This window comes from Ochlerotatus camptorhynchus, unplaced genomic scaffold, assembly GCF_037179485.1.
Source record: "Ochlerotatus camptorhynchus isolate MF236.1 unplaced genomic scaffold, CSIRO-AGI_Acam_v1.1 ptg000112l, whole genome shotgun sequence".
NCBI classification, from domain to species: Eukaryota; Metazoa; Arthropoda; class Insecta; order Diptera; family Culicidae; genus Ochlerotatus; species Ochlerotatus camptorhynchus.
In genome coordinates, this window is record NW_027040602.1 from 341,049 (window position 1) to 367,978 (window position 26,930).

At 41.2% G+C, this 26,930-nt stretch overlaps 1 protein-coding gene across 1 annotated transcript; it reads left to right on the plus strand.

Annotated features, from left to right (window-relative positions):
• The first annotated feature begins 2,061 nt into the window (after positions 1-2,061).
• Topors (Topoisomerase I-interacting protein) lies at positions 2,062-24,809 on the plus strand. Its single transcript, XM_065219858.1, has 4 exons — positions 2,062-2,733; positions 2,939-3,393; positions 3,454-5,692; positions 24,574-24,809. The coding sequence occupies exons 1-3, from the start codon at positions 2,455-2,457 to the stop codon at positions 5,627-5,629; spliced, it is 2,910 nt and encodes a 969-aa protein (XP_065075930.1). The 5' UTR covers positions 2,062-2,454; the 3' UTR covers positions 5,630-5,692; positions 24,574-24,809.
• Positions 24,810-26,930: the final 2,121 nt, after the last annotated feature.

The window sequence follows — 26,930 nt, forward strand, 5'->3', positions numbered from 1 at the left end:
AAACGTGAATATTTTTGTTTGAATTGACAACAGTAGAGTTACTCTGTGAACAAAAATAGATATGTTAATTTTAAACATGCTTTCCTTTTTTTAAACAAACACATATTAGCGAGTATTTCATACCGGCCTTTTTCTCCGATCGGTGTCGGGGTAGGGAGAAGGATCTGAAATGGATTTAGAATTAATTTTGGATTTTCGTTTTTCTTTCGACGTCTTGCGTGGGGAGGGTTGTATCGTTATATAATAGAGGTTATATGGGACCCCGCATCATAAACGACGGAGTGACGTTGATATTGTGGGGTTCCGCCGGTTTTGTCGAGCTGGAACTTTATTTGGCCATCTGCCTAGGTGGGTTTCCGGATCCTTCACTTCGGCTTCACCGCATGCGGGCCGTTTTCGGTGCAGTTCCGAAGAATAGCTAGAGCTGAATTCAGCCTGTTTTAACTACGAAGCGGACTAGAATGCGAGGAGGACAGGTATCCCAAATAACCATATGGAGGTAACTTTCTTGGATGGAAAGAGAAACAAGTCTACTTCAGTTCACGTTCAACTAAAAACTAATCATTTATTTTCAGCTTCGCGCGGTACACACCAAAATATCCCTTCTATTCCCTTTTTCTCTTTTACTAATTTTTGTTTCGTGAGTGCTTGCTCTTCTGCACGACCACAACGCTGCCAAAAGGCCAAAAGTAAAAAGAAGCGAAGACATTATATCAAGAAGACTGGCAACTTTGCCAGAATCCAAGCGACAGATACAGTAGCGCTGCACTGGGGTGAAGGTGCGGAAGCAGCGGATTGAAAGATGAGCAAATACACAAACTGAAGAAACAGAAGAAATTCTGAGGTTGTAATCTTTGCTATCAAATTCGTTCGTTACCTTTGAGCGTCAGATGACGCGATTGTGCCTGTCTCATAGCGGTCGAATGAGAAACAGGAACAGTTGCCAGTCTTCTTGATATATTGTCTTCGAAAGAAGGAAACAAGAAGGCAATAAGAGACGCTAAAAATCGTTTACCCAAATTATATATGGTTGAAATAAACATACCTTTATATTAACCGCTTCATTCGAGCAGTTAAAATCAGGCATAACATTTGATAACGGCACAAAAGCATTTGTAAATAAACTTTCTAAGGCTTTTTACACGCGAACCAAAGTACGCCCAACAATCAATACGAAACCAACGATTTTAAATTGGCTCACTACTTGACTAGCCTATTGGTCCCAAGCAAACGATTAACGAATCCCATTCTAGTCGAAATTCTACTACTACACAATGTTTTGATTCGCTATGAAAGTTTGACAGATAAAATGAGGGGTTATTGGTTTTTCCTATGTTTCGAGGGGTGAATCGATTAGCTTGGGACCGAAGAGAGTACCAGAGCTGAGCCAAAAAGTTGAGCACGTTTCTTCGGGACCTACTAGTCTTAGAGTTACCTCTATGGTACGCCCACGCAAAACAATACCACTTTCGGAAGGTGATAGTTGCCCCTATCCGATGATGTTGTTGGTTTTTATGAGCGTACTTTGCTGCTAACTGCTCTACAATATGATTAATTTTGGTTTATTTGCTATTTTTCACAACAATAGTGAGAGGGACTGAAACAGAAAGAAGTCGCTTAACATAAATTTGAGTTTAAAAAACCCAAACTTTGGGCAGTTTTATTTAGAGCCATCTGCTCTAAAAAAACTGCTTTTTTGAATATTGCTCACCGCCCTTGATTTTTGACTCGAGATTGGGCCCAACTCGATCGACTGTTGCAACGCACCTACTTTTGACTGTCAAAAATCATCATCTTTTCCAAACATGTCACGCATACTGGCATGGACTTCTCTGCGTGCGATTGTGTTGGTTTGTACGTACACATCATTTCACTTACTCCATCACAAAAATCGTGATGGAAAACAAACAGCTGTTACGGCAAATTAAACAGGATTTGTTTTCATCCACCAGCTCAGCTTAGTGTTCGTGACATCTTGCTGTGAAAAGTCTACCGCTTCAAATAGGTTGTGTGCGTATCGGAAAGGTGTTTTGATGGCTTTCTGCCATCAATCCCCAGTGCAAGGGAATCGTCGTCGTCTCGTTCGCTAGCGGACATGATTCAAAAAGACGAAAAAAAGAACTCCCATCAGCAGCAGCAGTGTTAAGTAAAATGGTGCAACTTTAGACTTTAAATTTCTCCGTGACGACGTGCTTTTTTCTGGTTAAGTCAAGTGGTCAATCAAAGACAGTAAATTGGTCGTGTGGTTGCGGAAGTGCTCGGTGCGGATCGGAACTCGGATTGAGTATTTTCAGTGGATTTTTACTTCGGCTCAGTGATGGCAGTGGAAAGTTTTTCTCGACTCGCTTAATGGCGTAGAAACAGAAAATCGCGAAAAAGTGTGGAGGATTTTTTTTAATCAAAGATTTTCCTTGGATTTGGGATTGGGATAATTTAGTGAGTGGGTTGAATAACATGGAAGACGTGCAAGTGATAGACTGTCCTCCGACGCCGGAGATTCTGCTGGGCTCGGCAACTCCGCCTTCGACGTCGCTGCTGGATATGCTGGATAGTTCCTCATCGGCGGAAGAGCTTGACAACTGTTCCGGAGAGGTCGGTGATGGTCCGGCAGAAAGTGGCCGCAGTTCGCCTCCACCCAAGTGTGCCATCTGTCTGGGCAAGTGCCGTCAAAAGTGCTACACGGATTCGTGTCGTCATCAGTTCTGCTATCGTTGTCTGCTCGAGTGGAGCAAGGTAACTATACCTAGTCTCGAACGCCCTCTCTTCTTCTAATGGGGAGCTGACTGTTGCCGTCTGTGTCTTTGTGTGTACGCTTGTCGGGTTCGGGGGAAGTGGAATCCAATAATTATGATTCATGTTATAAAACAATGCTAAATTGTATATGTAGCTCGTGGGAGGAAGCGAAACATTGAGATGCATCTAATCCATTTCTTTTCAGATCAAAGCCGAGTGTCCCCTGTGCAAGCAAGTGTTCCGGTCGATTATCTACAACAAGAAGACGTACGACCGCTACCAGGAGCATTCAATCTCGATCGTTCCACCGGCATCGTCACCAAATTACTCCACTCAAGGAACCGGATCTGCCGGGGGAGGAGCTGCTCGAACAGCCCCTCAAGTGTACCACAGATTGGATTTCACTTTGTCCCAGCCACCTCGCTTCACATACAGTGCAACGCTCCGAGTCCAACCGAGTCAAAACGAACGACTACAGCAGCTGTTTCTGCATCAGTCCGGTGATGTCCAACGCTTTAGTCGGGAATTCCCGGACGATTCTATTCCGTCGAGACAGAATGGACCCGAGTGGAGACGTTACATATACCACAGGCGAATACATGCTAGATCACTGCCCGATATCAATGGAAGGATGAGGGAATGCAGCGCAGCTTTCTATAGGTAAGTGGTCTACTGGATTACAATTCCAAAATCTTAAATGGTCACAATTTGTTCTTCTAGGGAAAACCCCGCCCAAATCCATCGTCTGATGCCGTGGATCAATCGGGAGCTGGTAGCTCTTTGCCGCAACAATCCCGCTCAGGTGTCAATAATAATAGAGGACTTTCCTAACCTCCTGATGACACACGACATCACATCGCCAGCATTCCGTGAGCGAGTTTGCTACTGGGGCCGTGCTCGGACTGCCCACTTCATCCACGAGCTGCTAAACTTTGCGCGCTCGCCGTACGATATAATCGGATACGACCGATCCGTTCACTATGATCCTTACTACAACAACAACGTTGTGGTGCTTTCATCCTCATCGTCGTCGTCTTCCGGTTCCGGTATGTCCGCTTCCGAAGGAGAAGACGATGTTGTACGGGTAGTGGAACCATCGCCAGGCCCCTCAGGGTCTTTGGAAACCGGAGGCGGCCCAAGTGGGAGTAGTAGACGAGGACGAACGCAATTTACAATCGAAACTAGATCCTCGGATCAGACTGTGATTATGACGGGATCATTTGGAGGAGCCGGAGTCAGTGGAATCGTATCGGTTTCCACTTCCGGAACGCAGCAGCAAAACGGGGCCGGAACCAGCACCAGCGGATATCCGGATGTGTCGCGAATGCAACCACTGACCTCGATGGTACCTCAGCCACCAGTAAACCGTTTGGAGGACGGTGAAAACATTTCACTCTCGTCCAGTGACAGTGACGACTGCCGGATAGTTGGATCGCTTAAACCGCCTCACCTCCGAACCCCGGAAATGGTTAGTTTAGAATCGGACAGCGACAGTGACGTTGTCTTTGTAAACGAACAAGCTAGCAGCGGACGAAACCAAACGATGGTTAACAATACCATGCTGGAGCAACTTTTTCCGGAAAATCTACTCACTCAAGAACTGGCCAAACTGGAGGATCACGTTTTCGCTTCCGAGTACAACAACGGAGCGTCAACGTCTTCCGGTGGCGGCAGTGCTAGTGGCGGCATGAAGAAGTACTATGCTAAACCTCGGCTGAACCGTCCCGCTGACGGAATCGGTCATAAAAGTATCTATGAATCCAGCGAGTCGGAGAAAAGCCAGGCGGAACCGAGCATTCCGAGCGATTCGGAGTCCTCCAGTCACGACGAGGTCAAGTTCAATATTCGCACTCAAGCTCCGGTTGGCATTCGTAAGCGGAAAGCTACCAAACGTCGACAGGCCACTCCATCCGGTAGCAGCAGTGATGCGAGTTCCACTTCCGACTCGGAAAGCAGTCCATCGTCCAGTGGCTGCAGCTCAAGCGCTAGTTCCAGTTCCGGAAGTGAAAGTGACAGCAACTTTATCTCGGGCAGCTCCCCGAAAGCTACCCGGAAGCATCCCCGGCGATCGAAAGTTCACTCCTCCCGGAAATCTTCCAAACGGCGTCGGAAAGAAGCGCAACCGAAACGTTCCAAAGCCAAAAAGCGTAAGAGCTCATCTTCCAAGCACAGCAGCAGCAGCAGCAGAAAACGCCCCAAGCTCCAAATTGCAAAACTACCCCCGAAAAGCTCATCCGAGAGCGGCAAGGGTACGTCCGTGTCGTGCAATTCTGGCCCTTCGGCGGAGGTCCTTCCCAGTGGAAGCATTGCATCCCTAAAACCCACCAGCACTTCATCCAAAAAGCGCAAGGTGAGAAGCGCCGTCATAAAACCGAATACAGCCACAAAGACTGTCCGTCCCCAACAGGCGACCACATCGAAAAAGCGTCGGAAAGCACCGATCTGCTCGGAACTCATCACTAGCACGGACTTTTCCAGCGATGAAAACCAACCGGAACTGACCCAACAACCAACGTCTGCACCGGTTAACGTTCAGCAAGGAGAGTCTCTGGATTCCAGCTCGGGTGAATCGGGCTCGGGCACATCAGACAGCTGCACGATTGCCTCATTGATACGGGCAACGAAGGTGGATGAGCGGCCGGAAAAACAGAATACGTCTAGCAGTAGTTGTAGCAGTAGCAGCAGCACTAGCAACAGTAGTTGCAGTCTTGCAGGTGGCAATTCGGAACCATCGAGTCAGCCAGCAACCCATCATGAACCGGTGGATGAAGAGGAAGACGATGCAGATGAGGAGGAGGAGGACGAGAATAATCAGTCGCTGGGGTCGACCGGCGGTGAGGAGATGGAAGTGTCGGTGGCGCAGGTGATCGCCGTTGGAGCCGAAGTGGAACTTTGAGATTTACTAAGGACTGTGGAGTTTGACGAGTGGTGATAGAGCAGGAGAGGAGAATCGGCAGAGGTGAGCGAATTAAAATTAGTTACTGATAACTGATAGGGCGCTGTGCATGAGTGCACGGTTGGTTTATCAATACGCATTGCGTTGATTATGCAACATTTCGTGGAATACCAAATTTCGTGGAATTCCGTGAAACGAAATTCAGTTTTATAGCTGACATGCACATTTTGTGTTGACGATAACGAGTAGGGTCGGGTGGGGCAAGAGTGCAACCTACCTTATCAATTGTACGTTCTATATATGCCAAATAGTGGATATTTATAGGAGTTTCTTTCTACCCCGTATTGCAACTTCATATTATTGCCTTCATACAACAGCAATGTAATGCAAATTATATCTCGTCAAAAGTTGTTTACGATTTATTCAAAATGTCATCTCAAATCTTTTTTTGAAACTGCAATGGGGCAAGAGTGCCAACCAATGAAATCAAATGAAAACTATTGTTATTGATATTTTATGTAACTGGTTTTGTCGAATTTGGTCAAAACAAGCTTACCGAAGACTTAAATGGGCAATGAAGCAATTTCTTTTACATTTTTGTATAATTTTGGCACTCTTGCCAAGGGAATATTTATATATTCTTTGTTATTGGTGTTTCAATTATTCATTATTAGTGATGCCTCAATGCAGGAATTGTAGAAAACAATATTTGGAAATTCCAAAATCCTTATGTAATGATGGCTAATTATTATAAGTAATTTCGATTTTTGACGCATCAGCACAAAATGATTTTTTGCAATTTTTGTAATACTTCATTTTGGACAGAACTTTCTATAATGCTGCATAGGAACACCATTCATAGTTTCATGGGTGAATTAGCAATGAAAACATGTTATAGGGGGTGGCACTTTTGCCCCAGCCGACCCTACGATTTTTTTTTTTTTCAATCTTTATTAAAGAGAGTTTTAGCCATCTCTGCCCGACCCTACGAGTTATTCCCCCAGAAACAGCTGTTGTCTCCACCAGACTACGAATATGGTGACTAACATTATGGTGGGTCAACTTTAGAAACGTCATGCTCCCCACTGCCCTTTCGATGTGTATTTTAGATGAATTTGGCTGTGATCTGGATTAGCGGGAGAACTTTCAAATTTGAATGGTAAAATGTATGAAGAACCAAAAGAAAATATAATTTACTAACCAAAAATTCACACACACACACACACACACACATTGCTCAATATTGCCCACAACTGAGACTTGCATTGTACAAACTAGGGGAAATGAATTTAATGTCGGCCTAAATGCCCCTAATTTGTGCCCATACATATATGCAGCAATCGACTAAATTTTAGAGACCTAAAATATCCCAGAGACGCGACCAATGCACTATGGGGCATTTTCATACAACCAGGCGGTCAAAAATATTTCTATAATTTTTTCACAATTTCTGCTATTATTCTTGCTTTGTTTCATCAATATAAGGTGTGCGTTATCACTTTTCAACATTTTCACGACCAACTTTTGAAAAGGGCCTAACTTTTGATTTGTCTATTTTTACGATTTTATAACGGTTACAGTTTCAAGCTTGTTTTCAGAGAAAAAAATCTATTGAAACAAGACAACCTACCATGGTTTTATTGGGGGGAACACCGTAAAAAATGAAAAAAACCTTTTTTTGGAAATATGTTTATTTTTTTTAACAAATCTTCTGTAAAAAAAATACAAAAAGCCATGATACAATAATCAAAATCAAATATGTTTCAACGAATTTCTCTTTATTCCTCTGTTACAATATCATCATGAACAAATTCTTCTTCAATTTCATCGACTGCTTTCATAAGTTCCTCCAAGGCATTGAAGTTATTAGTATCGACTACTAAATCACTTACAGAATTTTCAAATATCATGAAACTTTTCACGATGTCGGGATAATCCAGGGATACTTTTTTCTGTCGTCTTTTTGCCATCCAAATGGAACTGATCAGTGGGTCCGATTCATTAATGGCACGAATAAAGACATCATGTAAATTTTCTACTCTTGATCGTTTTCTTGCATGATGGGATCGATATTTTTTCAATTGTTTATGTTGACTTTCTGCTGCCTCTTCCGCTAATGAACCAAGTGGTGCTGGTGAATGTATGATTATTTCTCCGGCATGAGCGAGAACTTTATGCACGGTTGCAGGAATTTTGTACCAATCATACAATTTAAGATAGAGCCTATATGTTTCCTTGCAATATGCATCAAATTTTTCCGGGTTTATTGGCTCTTGGCAGTTAATAGCAATTAATATATTCCGGAATCTGAAAATTAACTCTTCATCAATGTTCAGCACGGAGCTTAAAAGCTTGGGATTCCCAAATGCTCTTCGACAAACGTTTCCTGTAGTACTGGTACCTGTTCCACCCGATCGTGGTTGATCTAATCTTACTTCAAATTTTTCGTAAAGCTGTGTCGTCACATGTTTTTTTCTTTGCTCATATAGTTTTTTGAACGGTTTCGTTACCTTCCATTTTTTGATATCCATTCTGTATGCAATATGCAAAGGCATTCGAAAAATCTTATCCAAGCATGAAGTGGAGATATGCCGTAATGCAAGGCTCCTTCGTTTGATATAAATCCTTCCTCGAATTTCTCTGCATAATTCATTACATTTGGTGTTGCCCCACATATTGGACAATTCTGCATCGACGAATTTCCAGTGATATAAGTTAAGACTTTTCCGTCTATCATACTGAGGACAAAATCAAAATCAACAAGTATAAACTTGTCGTTTGAGAGTTCAATTTTCACTGGCGTTAGTTCACTCATTTCTTTTTCTATATCCTGTTTTGTAGCCAGAATAACTTCTTTACTCTCTTTAATGAATTCAAGGATGAATGGCCTACAAAATCGAATACTTTGAGGCATGGGATTAAACCACATAATTTCCTTTTGATCATTGTACATGAACATTTGAATTGGTGTTAAAGTGGACGAAAATTCATCTCAATCGTCCTGACATCCTTCTGGTAGCACTTGATGATATTGCGAATATCCAGTTGATCCGTCCATACCCCAGCTACATAGAAGAACCAGTTCCGTAGAAACTAGATCGTTGCTATCCATATACTCGTTGAGCTCTGCATCAATTATTTGGACGATTCGTTTCACTGTATTTTCCATCAGCGCCTGGAGTTTCACTCTTATTTTCAATGCACTTTCTTCGATGAATTCACTAGGAGGGGCGCATATTTTTTTCACTGCTCCGATCACATAGTAAGGTGGAAATCTTGAAGGTGATTCACTATGTATTACTTCGTATTGAAATCTACTCAATCCAGCCTCGATAAGTACACTAAAAGCCTCTTCTGGTGACATCATTCCTCGTTGATCAGTTAGTTGAGCCAGCATGGTTTTAGAGCTTTTTTGGTTTTTTAAAATATGCCCAATAACTTTAACTAAATTAAAATCCTTTCGATTATAAGCGGTCCGTCTTGCAAATAACAAAGCTTTCTCGATGGTATCGAATTTTGGATCAACTGCTTCTTTATCGATGACGCGACGTTTTCCTCTTTCACTCAAATCCAAGAAAGGTTTTGAAGGTCGTCCACGTTTTGTTCCCGAGGCCGAGGTTGAGGCAACACATTGCTCCTGTTCGATGAATTCCTCGATGCCAAATTCTCCATCAAGCCAATTCCGAAAATACGACTCAAATCGCTCTTTCGTGCGATTAGTTTCATGCCATTTGTTGATGTATTTAGTAACGATTTTATGGATCTTTTCATCGAGACGTTTACGTTTTTCCACCGAGATGTTATAATTTTCACAAATGAATTCTATGGCTCTGTGAACATTGTCACTATGGCTTAATTTTGCGTCTAATAGATTAATAATGGTTCTATTATCCATGCTTACACTTGGTCTCAACCGTAAATTTGAATTACACTGTAGTAGTTTAAATAAAAGCTACACAAAATACACTATGGCTTCAAACTGACACTACAGTAGGTTAAGTACAGACTTAGGTATAAATTAAACTCATCCGCGTATATGCGTAGGTACATACTTACGCATATGCTTCTATAATCGTCATAACCCAAGTACTTACTTTGGAATAATGCATAAACGAATGTAGTTTTACGTTCATCCAACAGTGAACTTTATGATAATGATGACTTCATTTTGTACAAAAGCTTAAGCCCTTTTTAAAAGTTGGTCATGAAATATTAGAAAATGTTCTTTAACAATATATTTCGACTATACCAACCGAATATAACTCCAAAAGTTGCAAAATAATTGTTGAAAAAGTTTGTTTCCAAGCCGGCTCTTGTACAATTTGAAATCTCCCATAATAACCGAAAATTTTCAAATCGCTTATATTTCCAATGGGGCAGGCAAACTCTTCAGTACTTGTTAGACTACACTCAAAACTTCATCCAGAGCTGAGAATTAGCCTGGGAATGTGCGAGACTCGAAAGTTTGTGATCAATAAAGTTAAATTTTCATTAATTTTCAATTATTTTTTTCTATTTTTATTTTTAAATTTTTTTTTTGTCCATCAAATTTCCAAATGGATTTTATTTTCGGAAAGCTTATTAAATTACCTTTCCAACGATGTATAATGATGTGGTAGTTATAAGATAAATAGTGGATGAAATTTTATTTGAGTGGTAGAGTATTTTTGCGGCAAAATTTGTACTTTTCTTACTGTCACTGCCAAAAGCTACTTTCTTCTCTGATTAGAGAGTCTTTCGCTTTTGTGACACCTATGCAAAAAAACAGCTTCTTGAAGTTACTTTTTTCTCCGTTAGGAGAGAAGTTTTCACTTCTAAGGATCGAGAGTTTTTCGGATTCAATGAAGAACCTGGAGTAAGCTTCGAACTTAACTTTATTTTCAATTTCTGTACAAAGTGATCTTAGGTCTACGTATTGCATAAGTGATTTATAATTATGTAAAAATCTTTCCTGTTCTTACGGAATTTTCCATGTCCCTTTTAATACCGGGCCTTTCACTAGTTTCCTAACTTTAAGCTGAAAAAATGCCACTTTTCCTTCAAAGGGCTAACTTATATATTGAGTCCTTATGTACTATGTCCTTTTCAGAACCGGGATTTGGTCATCATTTTTCTAAGTTTATTGGTTTATTTTACTCAGGTCTGAAAAGGTTAACAAATAAGAATTTGAAACATTTGTAGCGCTTAAACAGTAAATCATATCCTTCCCTAAGGATAAACCGAGAGGGAAAATTATGCTTTATGGTATACGCACGTGGGCGTGTTATTCTTCACTCGAAAGCATGAGCGTTCCTAGATAAATAGTGCAGGCATATTATGTAAACGAGCGATCGTTTTTGTTTTACCCTACTTTTCATTTCATTTTCTTGAAACTGGTATCGACATCAACGGACTTTGTGCAACTATGTGGATTTGCTTATGGCTTGGATCTGTAGATTAATTGTCTCGCGGTAACACTTACTCTTTTCTGACTTCGACATCCGATATCTCAGAAAATAAAACTGCTAGAAGCTTGAAACTTTCAGATTCTCTTAGTTGAAATGTTTACTATCGACCAAAAATAACGAAATAAGGATTAGTGAAAGTCAATTTTTTGATTTTTGACCGCCTGATATCTGATAGTGCAATGAAGGGACAACGGCACTTCTATCGGCCAAGTTATCTTTCGTGTCTTCAGACTCACGAAAGTACACGATGGGTTTCGAGTCTTACATGTCCTTAATCTGAGGATTCACAGGCACACAAAATGTGTGCGTTTAACTTTGTACTGTCGCATTAATGGCCCTTCGCTCATTTTCAACTTCTATTCAATTTTCATACTGCCGTACTCTAACGGAACTTTCTACCTACCCTCTTCTAAAGACTCTAGCTAATAAATTATCACACTAAAGCTTCATGTTAGATAGCATTTCCAACCAACTCTGAAAATCGCAAACTTCGCGTATGAATTAACATAAAAACACTTTGAATATAACAAGTACCTACAACGCAAAAAATAATCCAAGACGATGCACTTCAATCATGTCGAAAATCTCATGTAATTTTAATGGCCACAAAAATAAACAAATGCAGTAAAAGCAACTTAGTGTCAGTTTTTGCACTGTTTTAATGATTGTCCTTTTTGGCAAGTAATATTACACCATAATACTTATTACTGCACACGATTGAAGTGCATCCACTTTGATGTGATATCAAAATTAATTTTTCGCTAATGCTAATTGTGATGTGATGTCGAATATTTAATTTAATTAAAGCAGTTTCTGTTCGTTATATAAAGTGTCTAGTCTTCTTCACGGTACGCCTGCGTGATCCATTCCCTTGACCACTCTCGTACCCGCGCATTCGCTTTCCATCGAATTGCTCTCTCTTCCTTGCTCTCTCGGAAAAAATGCCTCGACGCCTTCCCGGATGAAGGTTCTGATTATTCCCAAAACTGTGGGGAACATGTCCTTGACCATATTCCAAAGTTTCCCTTCTCCGTTCGATTTGGCTTTCCATTCTCCGCGTATGATTGCGTTCCACCGAGTGGTAACCAACAATTTTGTCGTTATAGTACAAGCCACATCTCTGAGCCTCGTGTCCTCCAGTTCCATCCTTCTACGTAAATTTCAAAATAGTGACAACGATTCGACTGATGATGTTTTTCAAGAAATTGAGAGTTTTGCGGATGTTGTAAAAATATCTAGTCGTGAAAGTAAAAGTAAAAATATTAGTAACAGTAACAGTAACAGTAACAAACAGAGTAATCGTAAGACTCGTCCGGTCATTGTGATTAAACCGAAAGAGTCCAAACAACCTTGCGAAGATACTCGTAAGTTTTTGAAAACTCAGTTGGATCCAAAAACACACAAAATCAGTAATTTTAGGAATGGTAAAGATGGCTCTATTATTGTTGAGTGTGCAACAGGAGCTAAACTAAGTGATGTAAAAACTGGTATTGAAAGCAATCTGGGTGAAAAATATAGTGCTGTTGTTCCCACTTCGGTGCCAAGATTGAAAATAGTGAGCATGAGCGATCAATTTTCCTCCGATGCCTTCATTGACTACTTAAAAAGTCAAAATGAAGACATCGCTATAAATGATGTTAAAGTAGTGAACATGTTTGAAAATCCACGCTTCACTTATAACAAGCTTAGTGTTGTTATTGAAGTCGATGTCGATACGTATAAATGTTTGTTATGTGCGAAAAAAGTAAATGTAAATGTTCGCGCGATTCATGTGTTGAGATACTTCAAATGTGGAGAATTTTGGAACAAGAGCATGGATTGCAAAAATTGTGATAGATGCTCGAGGTGCAGCCAACAACACAAAACGTCTGAGTGTACGTCAACTGTATTTAAATGTATTAATTGTTTGAAAATGAATAAAGAACGAAAAATGAACTTGGACGTCAACCGTGCCGCATTTAGCTCGGAATGTGCTCCAGGAATGTGAATCAATTCGATTTGTTATACTTGAGTATTGCGGGGTTGTCAACAAACTACGTAGCATTACGTCAGATCGTTGAGGAAAAACGTCCTCTTTTAGTTTTCTTATCTGAAACTCATATTGTAGAAACTGAAGCTTTTGATCAGTATAGTATTCCGGGATATATTGTTGCTGCTTGTTTATCACATTCTAGACACACTGGCGGTGTTGCTATTTATGTCAAAGAATCAGTTCAATTCAACCTTCGTACCAACGAAGTTATTGATGGCAACTGGTTCTTGGGCATTACAGTTGTACGTGGCATGAAGATGGGTAATTATGGTGTTTTGTATCATTCTCCCAGTTCTAGTGACCAGCGTTTTGTTGAAGTTTTAGAGAACTGGCTCGAGACATTCGTTGATTCTAGTAAATTAAACATATTAGCTGGTGATTTTAATATTAATTGGCGTGATAACCATAATTCGAATCATTTGAAGCGTTTAGCTGAGTTTTTTTAATTTAAAGCAAACGGTAAATGAATATACGCGTATTTCCAGGCACAGTAGAACTTTAATTGACCACGTTTATTCCAATTTTGATTCCATTTGTTCAGTTACGGATACTGATTTGAAAATAACCGATCATGAGACTTTAGTGATTAATGTCTTAGACCATGTTAACGATAACGATAATTTTGTAAAATTGAAGTGCTGGAGGAAATATTCGAAGCAAGCTGAGAGGAGCGTGGATTTTCCATTCGCGGCCGGTAACTTAGATGAATCTACAGCTATTCTTAATAACGCTTTGAAAACGTGTACTAATCAACTAGTTGAGCAAAAGTTTGTTTCTTTGAAGAGCTCGAACAGCTGGTACAATTTGGATCTTTTGCGTATTAAACGGAAAAGGGATAAACGGTACAAAAAGTTTTGTAGATCAAATAATGACAATCATTCCGTCTCGCACGCTGAGCCGGTCAAGTCGCATCGGTCTCGTTGTACGACACTAGTATTTGAGTTTTTGAGTTTTTCCCCACGCGAGGGTTTTTTCTCGCCAAAGTTAGTTGGCATAGTGTTAAGACAACTAGTGCGCGAGTGAGGAAGCCGTTAGTCATACGCCGAGCGCTTTGATTACGGTCCAGCTTTAACTCATCATCATCGCATCATCACATCATCCCATTGAAGCAACAACGAAAGCACGTTAAATTGCCTACCGAGGCGACCGAGGCATACCAGCTACAAGGGTATCGACCCAACAGCCGTTGGGGCGAACAATAGCATCGCACCAGTCATCTGCTGCCTCAGTGCAATAGGTATAACGTGTCGCTTTGTTTTCACCAGTATCGCATCTCCCCGCATGGTCCAATACATATTAGATTAGGTTGGGTCATAATTAGGGTGATCCAAAATTTTGTAAATAGTATATATCCATATTTTTTTTTTTTTTTCTTGATTTTTTTTTCTCGTACTATTTTTAAGTAGAGCATAGTTAGGGTGATCCAAAAAAAAATTTTTTGGTATATATTTTTTTTTCTTGTTCTTGTTTTTTTTTCTTCTTTCTTTTGTGTTACTCTTTAGTAGAGTAAAACTATATCATTTTTTTTTTGTATTTTTTTATTTATTTATTATTTTTTTTTGCATTTATTTTTTTTATTTTTGATACTATTTGAAATTATTGTAATTATTTGAAAAATATTTATTAAAACACCATTGCGGCGATATTTAACCGCAATGGATGAAAATGATAAAGGCGGGGGATGGTCGCTTTCCATCTCAGACGACGAAACTCTTAATTCCACCTCACACGAAAGTCTCGAGGAAGTTGTGGAAATGGAAACCCTTGACGTTCCATTTGACTCGCTCTCCAGCAAAAATACTGGAGCATATCCCAAGAAAAGGTATCGCCCACAACCCTCTCCCCCACCATCTCCTCCTCGTCCACCTGCACCCCCCACACCATTGCCCCCAAAAACCTCTGCCCTCCCCCGCCTAAAGGCTTACCCAGAAGCCTCGAAAGGCCCATGGGTTGTTTTTTTCCGGCCCAAACAAAAACCTTTGAACATTCCGAGGATCTCTAAGGATCTAACAACACATTTTTCGGCCGTTACCGATATTTTCAAGGTAACACCAATAAAACTGCGCGTTACCGTTGATGACCGGAAGCAGGCTAACCAAATTGTTGCGTGCGAGCTTTTTTCATTGGAATACCGAGTCTACATACCCAGTAGTGAGGTAGAAATTGAAGGAGTGGTCACCGAAGCGAGTTTGACTAGTGATGATTTCTTGGGTCCCGATTCCTTCGGAATCTTTAAAAACCGTGCTCTGCCGAAGGTGAAGATATTGGACTGCCTTCAAATGCAGTCAGTATCCGTAGTAGGCTCCAAAAAAACTTATTCCTTGTCAAACTCGTTTCGTGTGACCTTTTCGGGTTCAGCTTTACCTCACTACGTCGCTATTGGCAAGGTTCGGCTACCTGTACGTCTGTTTGTACCTCGGGTAATGAACTGCTCGAAATGTAAACAACTTGGTCATACATCGGACTACTGCTCGAACAAACCACGCTGTGATCAGTGTGGCGAGCAACATCAAGAGGGCCCTTGCGCTGCTCCTCAAAAATGCGTGTACTGCAAGGAAAGCCTGCATACCCTGACTGACTGCCCGAGGTACAAACAGCAGGGAGAAAAACTTAAGCGGTCTCTGCAAGCTCGCTCCAAGAGAACACTAGCAGAACTCTTGAAGAATACCGCTTCATCTTCTCAGACCACACCAAAAAGCAGTAACACGTTCTCCATTTTGCCAGTTGATGGTCTAGACTCTGACTCAGAGGTCGGTGAGGGTAGTCCGTTTGTCTTTAAAGGCAATACGAGAAAACGAGCAAAAAAACACAACACCGAAAAGCCTCGTAAGGCCACTCGTACGGACCACCCTTCCACCTTGGAAAAATCAAGAGGTAACGGAAATGCACCGAAGCCCATTCCACCGGGTTTTCAAACTTGTAATTATGACAAGAACTTTCCGTCACTTCCAGGATCATCTAAAACCCCAGATGTCCCAGTTTTTCGTCCAGAAAATCAGCTGAATAATCAGCAAGAACATGCCCCCATGTTCACGTTTTCTGGTATTGTGGATAGCTTCTTCAGTATATTCAATATCTCTGACTCAACGAGGAGCATTATTAATTTAGTGCTGCCAATGGTGAAAACTCTTTTGAAGCAACTAGCTTCTAGGTGGTCCTTCCTTGCATCGATCATATCCTTTGATGGATAATTCTCCGAATGAGGTCGGGGATATGATCTCTGTTCTTCAGTGGAACTGTAGAAGTCTTATGCCAAAACTTGACACATTTAAATTTTTAGTTAACAATTTACTTTCTGATGCATTTGCCCTTTGTGAAACATGGCTCTCTTCAGACAACGATCTTGCTTTCCACGATTTCAACATTATTCGCCTTGATCGGGCAGATTCGTATGGAGGGGTGCTTCTGGGGATCAACAAGCTCCATTCCTTCTACAGAATCGATCTGCCTTCGGTGACAGGCATTGAAGTTGTTGCCTGTCAGGTTAATATTCGAGGTAAATGCCTCAGTATTGCCTCAGTATATCTTCCACCGCGAACTGCGATTTCTCGTCAAAGTTTCTCGGATATCTGCACGGCTATGCCGGAGCCACGGTTGATCTTGGGAGATTTTAACTCTCACGGTACAGGCTGGGGGGAACTGTACGACGACAACCGCTCAACCTTGATATACGACATGTGCGACTTCTTCAAAATGACAATTCTGAACACCGGGGAAGCAACACGAGTAGCCAAACCACCAGCAAAAATAAGCAGATTAGACCTCTCACTTTGTTCGAGTTCACTATCATTGGATTGCTCGTGGAAAGTAATTCAAGATCCCTACGGTAGTGACCATTTGCCAATCAAAATTTCTATTACCAATGGTTCATCTTCTACACGCTCGGTCGACATCGCGTACGATCTTACGAAAAACATTGACTGGCGAAAATTCGCGACCTCGGTTCTTGATGCCAGTCAATCGGTTGACGTACTTCCTCCGCTGGACGAGTACTCCTTTCTCGCGCGTGTCATCATCGATTGCGCGCTGCGAGCACAGACGAAACGTATTCCGGGTGTTTCCGTTCGGAAGCGACCTCCCACCCCGTGGTGGGATAAGGAATGCACCGACGCGAACAGCGAGAAGTCCGCCGCGTTTAAACGCTTCCGCAAACACGGTAAGGTCGAGGATTTCGAGCGGTACACCGACCTCGAGAAAACCTTTAAGGGCTTGACTAAAGCCAAAAAACGCGGTTACTGGCGTCGGTTCGTCGATGGTTTGTCGCGAGAGACTTCCATGAGAACACTCTGGAATGTCGGCAGGAGAATGCGAAACGCGTCATCACCGATTAACGAAGACAAGGAGTACTCGGACAGTTGGATATTCAGCTTCGCGCGGAAAGTTTGCCCGGATTCGGTGTCGGTTCAAACCAACGTTCGTGATCGTCCGTCGGGTAATAACGAAATAGATTCCCCGTTTTCGATGGTGGAATTCTCACTTGCTCTCCTTTCATGTAACAATTCAGCTCCAGGAATGGATAGAATCAAGTTCAACTTGCTTAAAAATCTCCCAGACGTCGCGAAGAGACGCTTGTTGAACTTATTCAATCAATTTCTGGAGCACAACATTGTTCCGGATGACTGGAGGCAAGTAAGAGTTATCGCCATTCGAAAACCCGGTAAACCCGCGTCGGATTATAACTCGTACCGTCCCATCGCGATGTTGTCCTGTATACGGAAATTGTTGGAGAAAATGATTCTTTTTCGTCTAGACAAATGGGTCGAGTCGAATGGTTTACTTTCAGATACGCAATTTGGATTTCGGAGAGGCAAAGGAACGAGCGACTGTCTTGCGTTGCTTTCAACTGAAATTCAACTGGCCTATGCGCAAAAACAGCAAATGGGTTCAGTTTTCTTGGACATTAAGGGGGCTTTTGATTCTGTTTGTATCGATGTCCTTTCGGATAAACTCCACGATAGTGGGCTTTCACCAATTATGAACAACTATTTGAGCAACTTGTTGTCTGAGAAATATATGAGCTTTTCTCATGGAAACTCGACAACTTCACGAATTAGTTACATGGGTCTCCCCCAGGGTTCATGTTTAAGCCCCCTTCTTTATAATTTCTATGTAAAAGACATTGATGGTTGTCTTGATGAAAATTGCTCGCTAAGGCAGCTTGCAGATGACGGGGTTGTGTCCGTTATAGGGCCAAGTGCACCGGACCTGCAAGGACCATTGCAAGATACCTTAGACAATTTGTCTACTTGGGCTATGAAGCTGGGTATCGAATTCTCTCCGGAGAAAACTGAGTTGGTTGTTTTTTCTAGGAAGCATCATCCTGCACAGTTACAGCTTCAACTAAAGGGTAGAACAATCACTCAAAGTATATCTTTCAAGTATTTAGGTGTCTGGTTCGATTCCAAAAGCACGTGGGGAAAACATATTGCGTATGTGAAACAAAAATGCCAACAAAGAATCAATTTTCTTCGTACAATTACCGGAACTTGGTGGGGAGCACACCCGGAAGATCTGATCAGGTTATATCGAACAACCATCTTGTCGGTTCTAGAGTACGGTAGCTTCTGCTTTCAATCCGCGGCGAAAACACATATCTTGAAGCTGCAACGGGTTCAATACCGTTGCCTCCGAATCGCGCTTGGCTGTATGCACTCGACGCATACGATGAGCCTCGAAGTACTTGCGGGTGTTCTCCCACTGACAGATCGTTTCGCGGAACTGTCCTTTCGGTTTCTTATCCGTTGTGAAGTAATGAACCCATTGGTAATAGAAAACTTTGAGAAGCTGCTCGACAGAAATCATCAAACAAGATTCATGAGTCTCTATTACGAGTACATGACGCTGGAGATTGGCCCTTCTTCCACCAATTCCTCTCGTGTTTGCCTCCAAGACTTTTATAGTTCCTCTGTAAATTTTGATCTGACCATGTTGCAAGAAATCCGTGGAATACCAGATCACCATCGGTCGATGATTGTTCCCTTAATTTTTGCAAACAAGTACCACCATGTTAGTAACAATAAGAGTTTTTTCACAGATGGGTCAACTATAAACGCTTCCACTGGATTTGGAGTATTCAACGAATTTCATAGCGCCTCATATCAACTGCAAAAACCCTGTTCCGTATACGTTGCGGAACTAGCAGCCATATTCTACGCAGTAGAGCAAATTGCCTCACTACCATCTGATCACTATTTTATTTTTACAGATAGCCTTAGCTCGTTGGAGGCTATTCGATCAATGAGGCCGATGAAGCACTCCTCGTATTTCCTTACCGAAATCCGAGCAAAATTGAGTACTTTATCTAACTGCTCCTATACTATCACCTTAGTTTGGGTCCCATCTCATTGCTCAATTCCGGGTAATGAGAAAGCGGACTCGCTAGCTAAGGTGGGCGCTATGGAAGGCGATATTTTTGATCGACAAATCGCCTTTGCGGAATTTTTCTCAATTACCCGTCAGCACGTCCTCACCAACTGGCAACAAAAATGGAATGAGAGTGATCTGGGAAGATGGTTACATTCTATTCTCCCACAGGTGTCGAACAAGCCATGGTTCAAAGGATTGGACATGAGCCGTGACTTTATACGGGTCATATCAAGGCTCATGTCCAATCACTACTCGTTAGACTCGCATTTCTTCCGAATCGGGCTCGCAGGCAGCAATTTGTGCGCTTGTGGTAGTGGCTATCACGATATCGACCACGTGCTTTGGTCATGCACTTTACATTGTGTTGCTAGATCCGAGTTATCCGCATCCCTCAGGGCCCGAGGAAAACAACCTTTGCGGCCCGTTAGAGACATCTTGGCGAGCCGAGATCTCGAATATTTTAATTTAATTTATGTGTTTTTAAAACGGATCGATCTGAGGATTTAGTAGTTAGTGTCATCTTGTGTTCCCCCAAGTTGTTAGCTGCCCATCGGTGTACCCCCATGTTTGTCTTTTTCATCAGTTGGTCGCTTAGTTCGAGATAAAAAGCACATTGCTCTCCAAACCTTGTGTTCTCAATCCCTACCCTGCCATCCATTTGTTAAAATGTGTTACCCCTAACCTCGAGATAGCCGCGAGTAATCGGCCCCCGCTTTACTAACGTTAGTTTTAAGAAACTTTGTAATCTAAACAATGAATATCGGCTCCGCAAAGCTACGGCAAATGAGCCTGGAAAAATAAACGCATTATAAAAAAAAAAAAAAATAATGACAATCATTGGAATAGGTACACAATCGCGCGTAATAAGTATTCACAATCGATAAAGAAAACTCGTTGTGAATATGTTCAAAGGAAGATTGATCAGCATCAAAACAACAGCAAAGAGTTATGGAAAATTTTGAAATCTTTATTAAAAACTAGTAATTGCAAACCGCGGTCCATAACTTTTAATGGCACATTAGAACAGTCAGAACAAGTAATTTCAGCTAAGTTTAATGATTATTTTGTAGACAGTGTTTCATTTATTAATCAATCCATTGAATTGGTCGATGAACCTGACGAAATAAAACAGCCAGTTAATAGTAGTTGCAGATTTGAAGTTTTTCACCCAAATACATTAGATGAACTTAGAGTTATTTGTTTTTCATTAGGAAAATCGGCTGGAGTAGATAATGTTAATGCTAGAGTTATTCAAGATTGTTTTCATGTCATTGGCCACATCCTGCTGGACCTTATTATTGAATCATTACAAACTGGACATGTGCCACACATTTGGAAGGAATCCTTAGTGGTCCCTATTCAAAAAGTTGCTGGAACGATTAAAGACGAAGAGTTTTGTCCCATCAACATGTTGCACACATTAGAGAAAATTTTAGAACTTGTTGTTAAAGGCCAGCTGTTGGAGTATTTAAATAGTAATAGTTTGTGGATACCAGAACAATCGGGATATCGGGAAGGTCATTATTGTGAAACCGCGTTGAATTTGGTATTAGCGAAGTGGAAAAATAACTTGGAGTGTAAAGATACGATTGTTGCTGTTTTTTTTAAATCTTAAACGCGCTTTTGAAACAATTGTTATTGTTAAGATCAATCCAGCGCTTTGGAATTACGAGTACTGCATATAAGTGGTTTTTTTTTTTTCCTTTGGTTTGTTTTTTCCGTCGATCTTGTTTTCCGTGCTGAGCACCAATGCTACCGACGTGCCAGGAAGGCAGCTCCCACACCTGGACCCTACCTATCGACCCATCAACTCATGAACCGGGGACCAACGGCTTTACTTCCCATCCGAAGGAAGGCGTGATCAGAGATGTTATGCTTCAGAACATCCCGGCGGCGCCGACTGAGATTGAACCCAGGCTTACTGGGGTGAGAGGTAATCACGCTTACCACTACACCACCGGCGCCGTTATAAGTGGTTTGAAAGCTATTTGTCTGACAGAACTCAACGGACTGTTTTTAATGATTCTGTTTCCAGTCCCGTGGGGAATAACCTTGGAGTGCCCCAGGGAAGTGTAATAGGGCCCCTGTTATTTATTATGTATATTAATGACTTGCGACGTGTTTTACGATTTTGCGACATTAATCTTTTTGCAGATGATACTGTGTTATTCATTGCAGCTAAGGATTTAGATGATGCCGTTTTACACTTGAATGAAGATTTGCGTTCCCTAAGTAGATGGTTGAAGTATAAGCAGTTAAAATGGAATACAAGTAAAACTAAATTTATGGTAATTTCGCGGAATCGAGTAAATGAGAACGTCTCTGTTGTAATTGCTGATGAGACTATTGATCGCGTTCGGGAGAAATATCTTGGCGTGATTATTGATGACACACTTAAGTTCAACTCTCACATTGACAATGTCATCAAGAAAATTGCCAAGAAGTATGGAATTCTATGTCGACTGAAAAACGATTTAACTATTGCCAGTAAAATACAGTTATACAAATCAATCATCTCTCCTCATCTTGACTTTTGCCCTTCCATTTTATTTCTGGCCAATGCAACACAAATATCGAGATTACAACGCTTGCAGATTAAAATAATGCGTTTGATTTTGAGATGTAATAGATTCACTTCCTCAACTTTGATGGTTGTCGGTGAAGCAAATAATTGTATATTTGACTATGGTCTTCATTTTTAAAGTAGTTAACGGTTCACTGGCCTCCGCCCTTCTGAGATACGTTTTGGCACAGGTTCTGGCATATTTGACAAAACTTATCGCAACCGAACGGCGCCGGTGGTGTAGGGGTAAGCGTGATTACCTCTCACCCCAGCAGGCCTGGGTTCAATACCAGTCGGCGCCGCCGGGATGTTCTGAGGCATAACATCTCTGATCACGCCTTCCTTCGGATGGGAAGTAAAGCCGTTGGTCCCGGTTCATGAGTTGATGGGTCGATAGGTAGGGTCCAGGTGTGGGAGCTGCCTTCCTGGCACGTCGGTAGCATTGGTGCTCAGCACGGAAAACAAGATCGACGGAAAAAACAAACCAAAGGAAAAAAAAAAAAACTTATCGCAACCGAATCAATTATGTCTGATTTTTAAACCTCATGTCCTGCCCTAATTTGTGAGGTTTTGAGGACATATAAGACCTCGGTTTGTTCCAAATATCAATCATTTTACCATGTATTAATTTTTTAAAAGTTTTAAAGTAACGGTTGGTTGACGTAACCATGATGAATTAGCTGGATTGCTATACAAATTTATCCGGTTTACCTAATTGGAATAGATTGCAGGCTGGGATGCAGGATGACTGTCAGTGATGATTGTCAATTTCGGTTGTCTAATCTGACGCCAAATGCTAATTTCTCTATGAATTGGAAATACTACCTATACACCTACCGCACTATATACAAAATGCTTATATTCTGATGTGTTGCATTTCTGTACAAATCTAGTCTTAATGTCAGCAATTTAAAATCTAATTTTGGAACGTTCGCTTCTAGGTGCCGATCGGAAATTTTTGTATCGAAGATCATCATCAGCACTCTATTCTGAGTGACCTGGATTTTGTCACCTATCGCATTTGTTTTCTCCTGTGGGATTGATGAGGGTAGAACCATCGGCAGTGTAGCTTCCAGAATGGTCTGGAACGGTCATCCAGGTTTTGAACAACACCCCCGAAATTTTCATTTCGGAGTGAGTCCATTCTGGTCTGGTGGAGTCCTTCCAACGCCCGGTCGATGTCATCTACGGTGTTTCTGTCCAGCAGAGGGGGAGCGGAATGCACCCGTTAATTCGTTTGCACTTGCTGAGCACCACGAAGAGGTGGAAAATCCTCCATCCTGAATGCTAGGGTTTTCTCCTCCTTGCGTCCTGGTTGATTGTTGGTTGCAGCCTGCTTTCGGATGCGTTTGAAGTCCTCGCGTTTGAAGCACTGTCTGTCGGAACCCTGATGAGCACCACCACAGTTGGCGCATTTTAACGTCGCGTCTTCATCCGCAGGGCAGTCTGAAGTGGCGTGTTCTTGAGCGCAGTTGCTGCAGCGTGGCTTGATGTTACAGTTGCAGGTACCGTGTCCAAAATTGAGGCACTACTGGCACTGTGTTAGATCGTGAGTAGATCGAGCGGATGATTTGCCGCGCATTGAGCGTCACTGTCCCCTTCTGGAAGTTGTTAGCTTCTAATCACTGTCCTAGTACCAGCGTGGGACTCTAAACAGAGCTGTGCACGATGGTTCCCCGGCGAGACAGGGGTTGGGGCAGGCCCAACAAGCCGCCCTAAAAAAAAAACATAAAGTTGCAAATACCGAAGAAAGAAATACGGATCGGAACAATCGGCACAGACCTACGCAATGAAATAAGGACTACGATTGGAAACTCAGAACATGGAACTGTAAATCGCCCGGCTTCCCGGGCTGCGATAGCTTAATCTATAAACAATGGAACTCGTAACGAATTTGACTAAATTTACTATTTGATGGACACAAATTTTACGTTCTGTCCCGAATGCGGGGAATTATGGCGGTTTACGGTACATCTTTTGTGGACTACTAGATAGCGTATTGTTGTCTGCTAGAAAGTTGTGTGTTTTTGTAAAATAAAAAAAAAACTTTGCTGGACATAGGTAGTATGCATTGGAAAAATCAAACAAAATAGTTAAAACCGAAAAATAGATTTTAGGGGGCTTCCATAAAGAATACCTCATATCTCAATAAAAATTACATGCTAGCAAATGTGCATATTCAGCAAAGTTTATGGGAATGATGAGTTCTACAATTTGCAGAACATTTTAATTTATAAACGCCTTCTTTCAACTGAAAACTTCTCTGAAGACACCAAATTGATTAAACTTTATCTTCATGTATTTTTATTTATTTTTTCTTGAAATTTGCCATGCGCACTATCGCTAGAAAACTTTTCCCCACAAATTTTCAAACCTTGAATTCCACTCCGCTTCTTGAAGTTCCGCACCCACGTTTCGCTGAATTTAAGTTCTCCGCATTTCTTCTCCCGTTTCAATTTTGTCAACATCAAATCGAACGGACCCTGTAAAAATAGAATGAACCTAGTACTTTCACTAACTATTTCCTCTTTTACAGCTGCCCTATCCCGAAGCCTACGGTGTGCGCCGGGCGGAAATTGCATCCCTCAAAGATGGTACGAATGGTACCTGTAAATATGGATTAGAATTAAATCACTCTGTTCATAATTTATAAGCCTTTTCACTCTAGCGTGTAAGCTCTAAATGTTAAATAGGACTAAATCTACAGCAGCAAACAGCGCAGAAGCACACTTAATGGTCGACAGAAAAAAAACCCCTGCCTTGGTTGGGGGAGCAAGGAGATCGTGGATTATTTTGGTTTCATTCGCAATTTTATGGTCGTTTCGGCCATCACCGGGGAAAAGATCGAATTATAAAATCAACAAACATATTGACATATTGCACATAAACAACGTGAATTGCATCAAGATGGTCCATGATTTCAAGTTGTCCCGGTGTACCTTATACAGATTTGATGTAGCATCAGGTCTTTTCCGTTGTACAGTTTCCTATTATTCTATTTTCTCAATTATAGCGGATACTCACCGATCAAGTCTGATGATTGGTTAATGTCCACCTACCTAATAATTGCTCTTCTGCCACTCACACAGGTATGCTATATGATTTTCTGCCCAAAAAATCCCAAAACATTGTAGCAATGCAAATACAGACGGAAAATAGCGAATATATTACTATCTAAAATTTAGTAAAACATAAAAGGTGATCTTCAAACTCTACGGATAATTTTCATCTGTATATAATATATATAATTAATAAAATCTATAAAATGTTGTGGAATGTGCAGCAGAGCGAACGAGCCCCCAAAAGAGCCCGTTCGTTCGTGTAACATAAATCCCGTTTAACCGTAAGCAAATTTCCGTGAAAATGGCATATTCTATAGTCTCATCAAGCAGTTACTTTTAAATAAAAGCATCCGTAAAAAAATTGAGGAAGTCAACTCCGTCAGCGTTGCGTGTATTGATTCAAGTCACATCCGAAACACCTCGATTTCATGTAGAGTAGATTAATTGTTCTTCGGTCTGGTAGGACGTTTCACGCTTTTGATTTCGGCACTGAACCGTGCGCCTTTGCTCCGGTCAAGGTGCGCTAGAATTCACCTATCTTTCGAACGCGGAAGAGGAATCTGCTTTATCTGGCCGGATTTGCTGGTGAGATGCCGTGAAGACAGGACGGAAGAGCCTTTATTCCGATGCGACCGAACACGTAAGGAAATGGGCGGTGTTCAGATAGACAGGTGGTTTATTTGTGAAGGTTGAAAATTAATTGCGATGGTTGGATTCACGGTTGGCGGTGCATGAAAGTTTTATGAGAATTACCAACACCAATTTTTCGTTGCTTGCTTGCATTGGTAATTTGTTGTGATTGATGGTAACAATTTGTTAACAAGTTATATTTATTCACTGATGGATAAAAGGGCGATTATTTTTTCAGGCTGACATTGACTACTACCTTAAAAAAAAAACTATCGAGCTCTCAAGAAATTTGTCAATGCCTGACATAACGGCTTGCTGAATTTCCTTTGAGGTGGTTTATTTAAATAAAAAATGTAATAAGGGTTGTTCGTTTTTGTCTTCAAGCACAGAAAGGGGTCATTGGGCCAGGTATCCAGTGAAAAATCGCTGTCCATACTGCATCTGGGTAGAGATATAGATTTAACATCGGGTCGGAATATAGTCAGAGTAAAAGACCCTGGTCCATGACCTACAGAGTCTAGCTAAAGATACTAAATTTCATCTGTTATCTGCAACCTTATCATTCCTCTTATTTATGTTTGTTTACTTGTGTAAAAGTGAAGAGGATAAAAACTGATGTTATTTATATAAGTTTATATATAGGGAAAATGGCTCTAATGTTGGCCTAAAATCTGCTATTTATTTATTTTATCTAGATGAATGCTAATGAATGACGGTACTAATGGATATTTTTGGTCCCTATTGAGAATTTAGTCCTAAACGCTGTCCATACTGAGCAGTTATAACATGTTATAACGGTTGTCAAATAATTGCAACACAGAAACCACCATCAAGATAGCGCTAAAACATGTTATAACCATAGAGGTAACTCTAAGACCAGAAGGTCCCGAAGATACGTGCCTCTGTAGTCTGAACGTACTATTATAGTACGTTCATACTACAGAGTTATAACATGTTATCTTTATTTCAGTTCAACTTGGATGATTACCATATACATTTTTCTAAGTGATTTAATTGCTTTCTTCATCTTTAGGTATGGGCAAAATTCAAAATTTGTTTTACAGAATTAGTCCTAGACTTAGTACACCGTCGACCACCTTGGTGGGATTGGTTCGTTTTGTTTTTAGAATTTGAAGAGAAACTGCTTAATTCTACTATTTACAGCTTAAAACTAACCTACTCTACTATATACACTTAACCT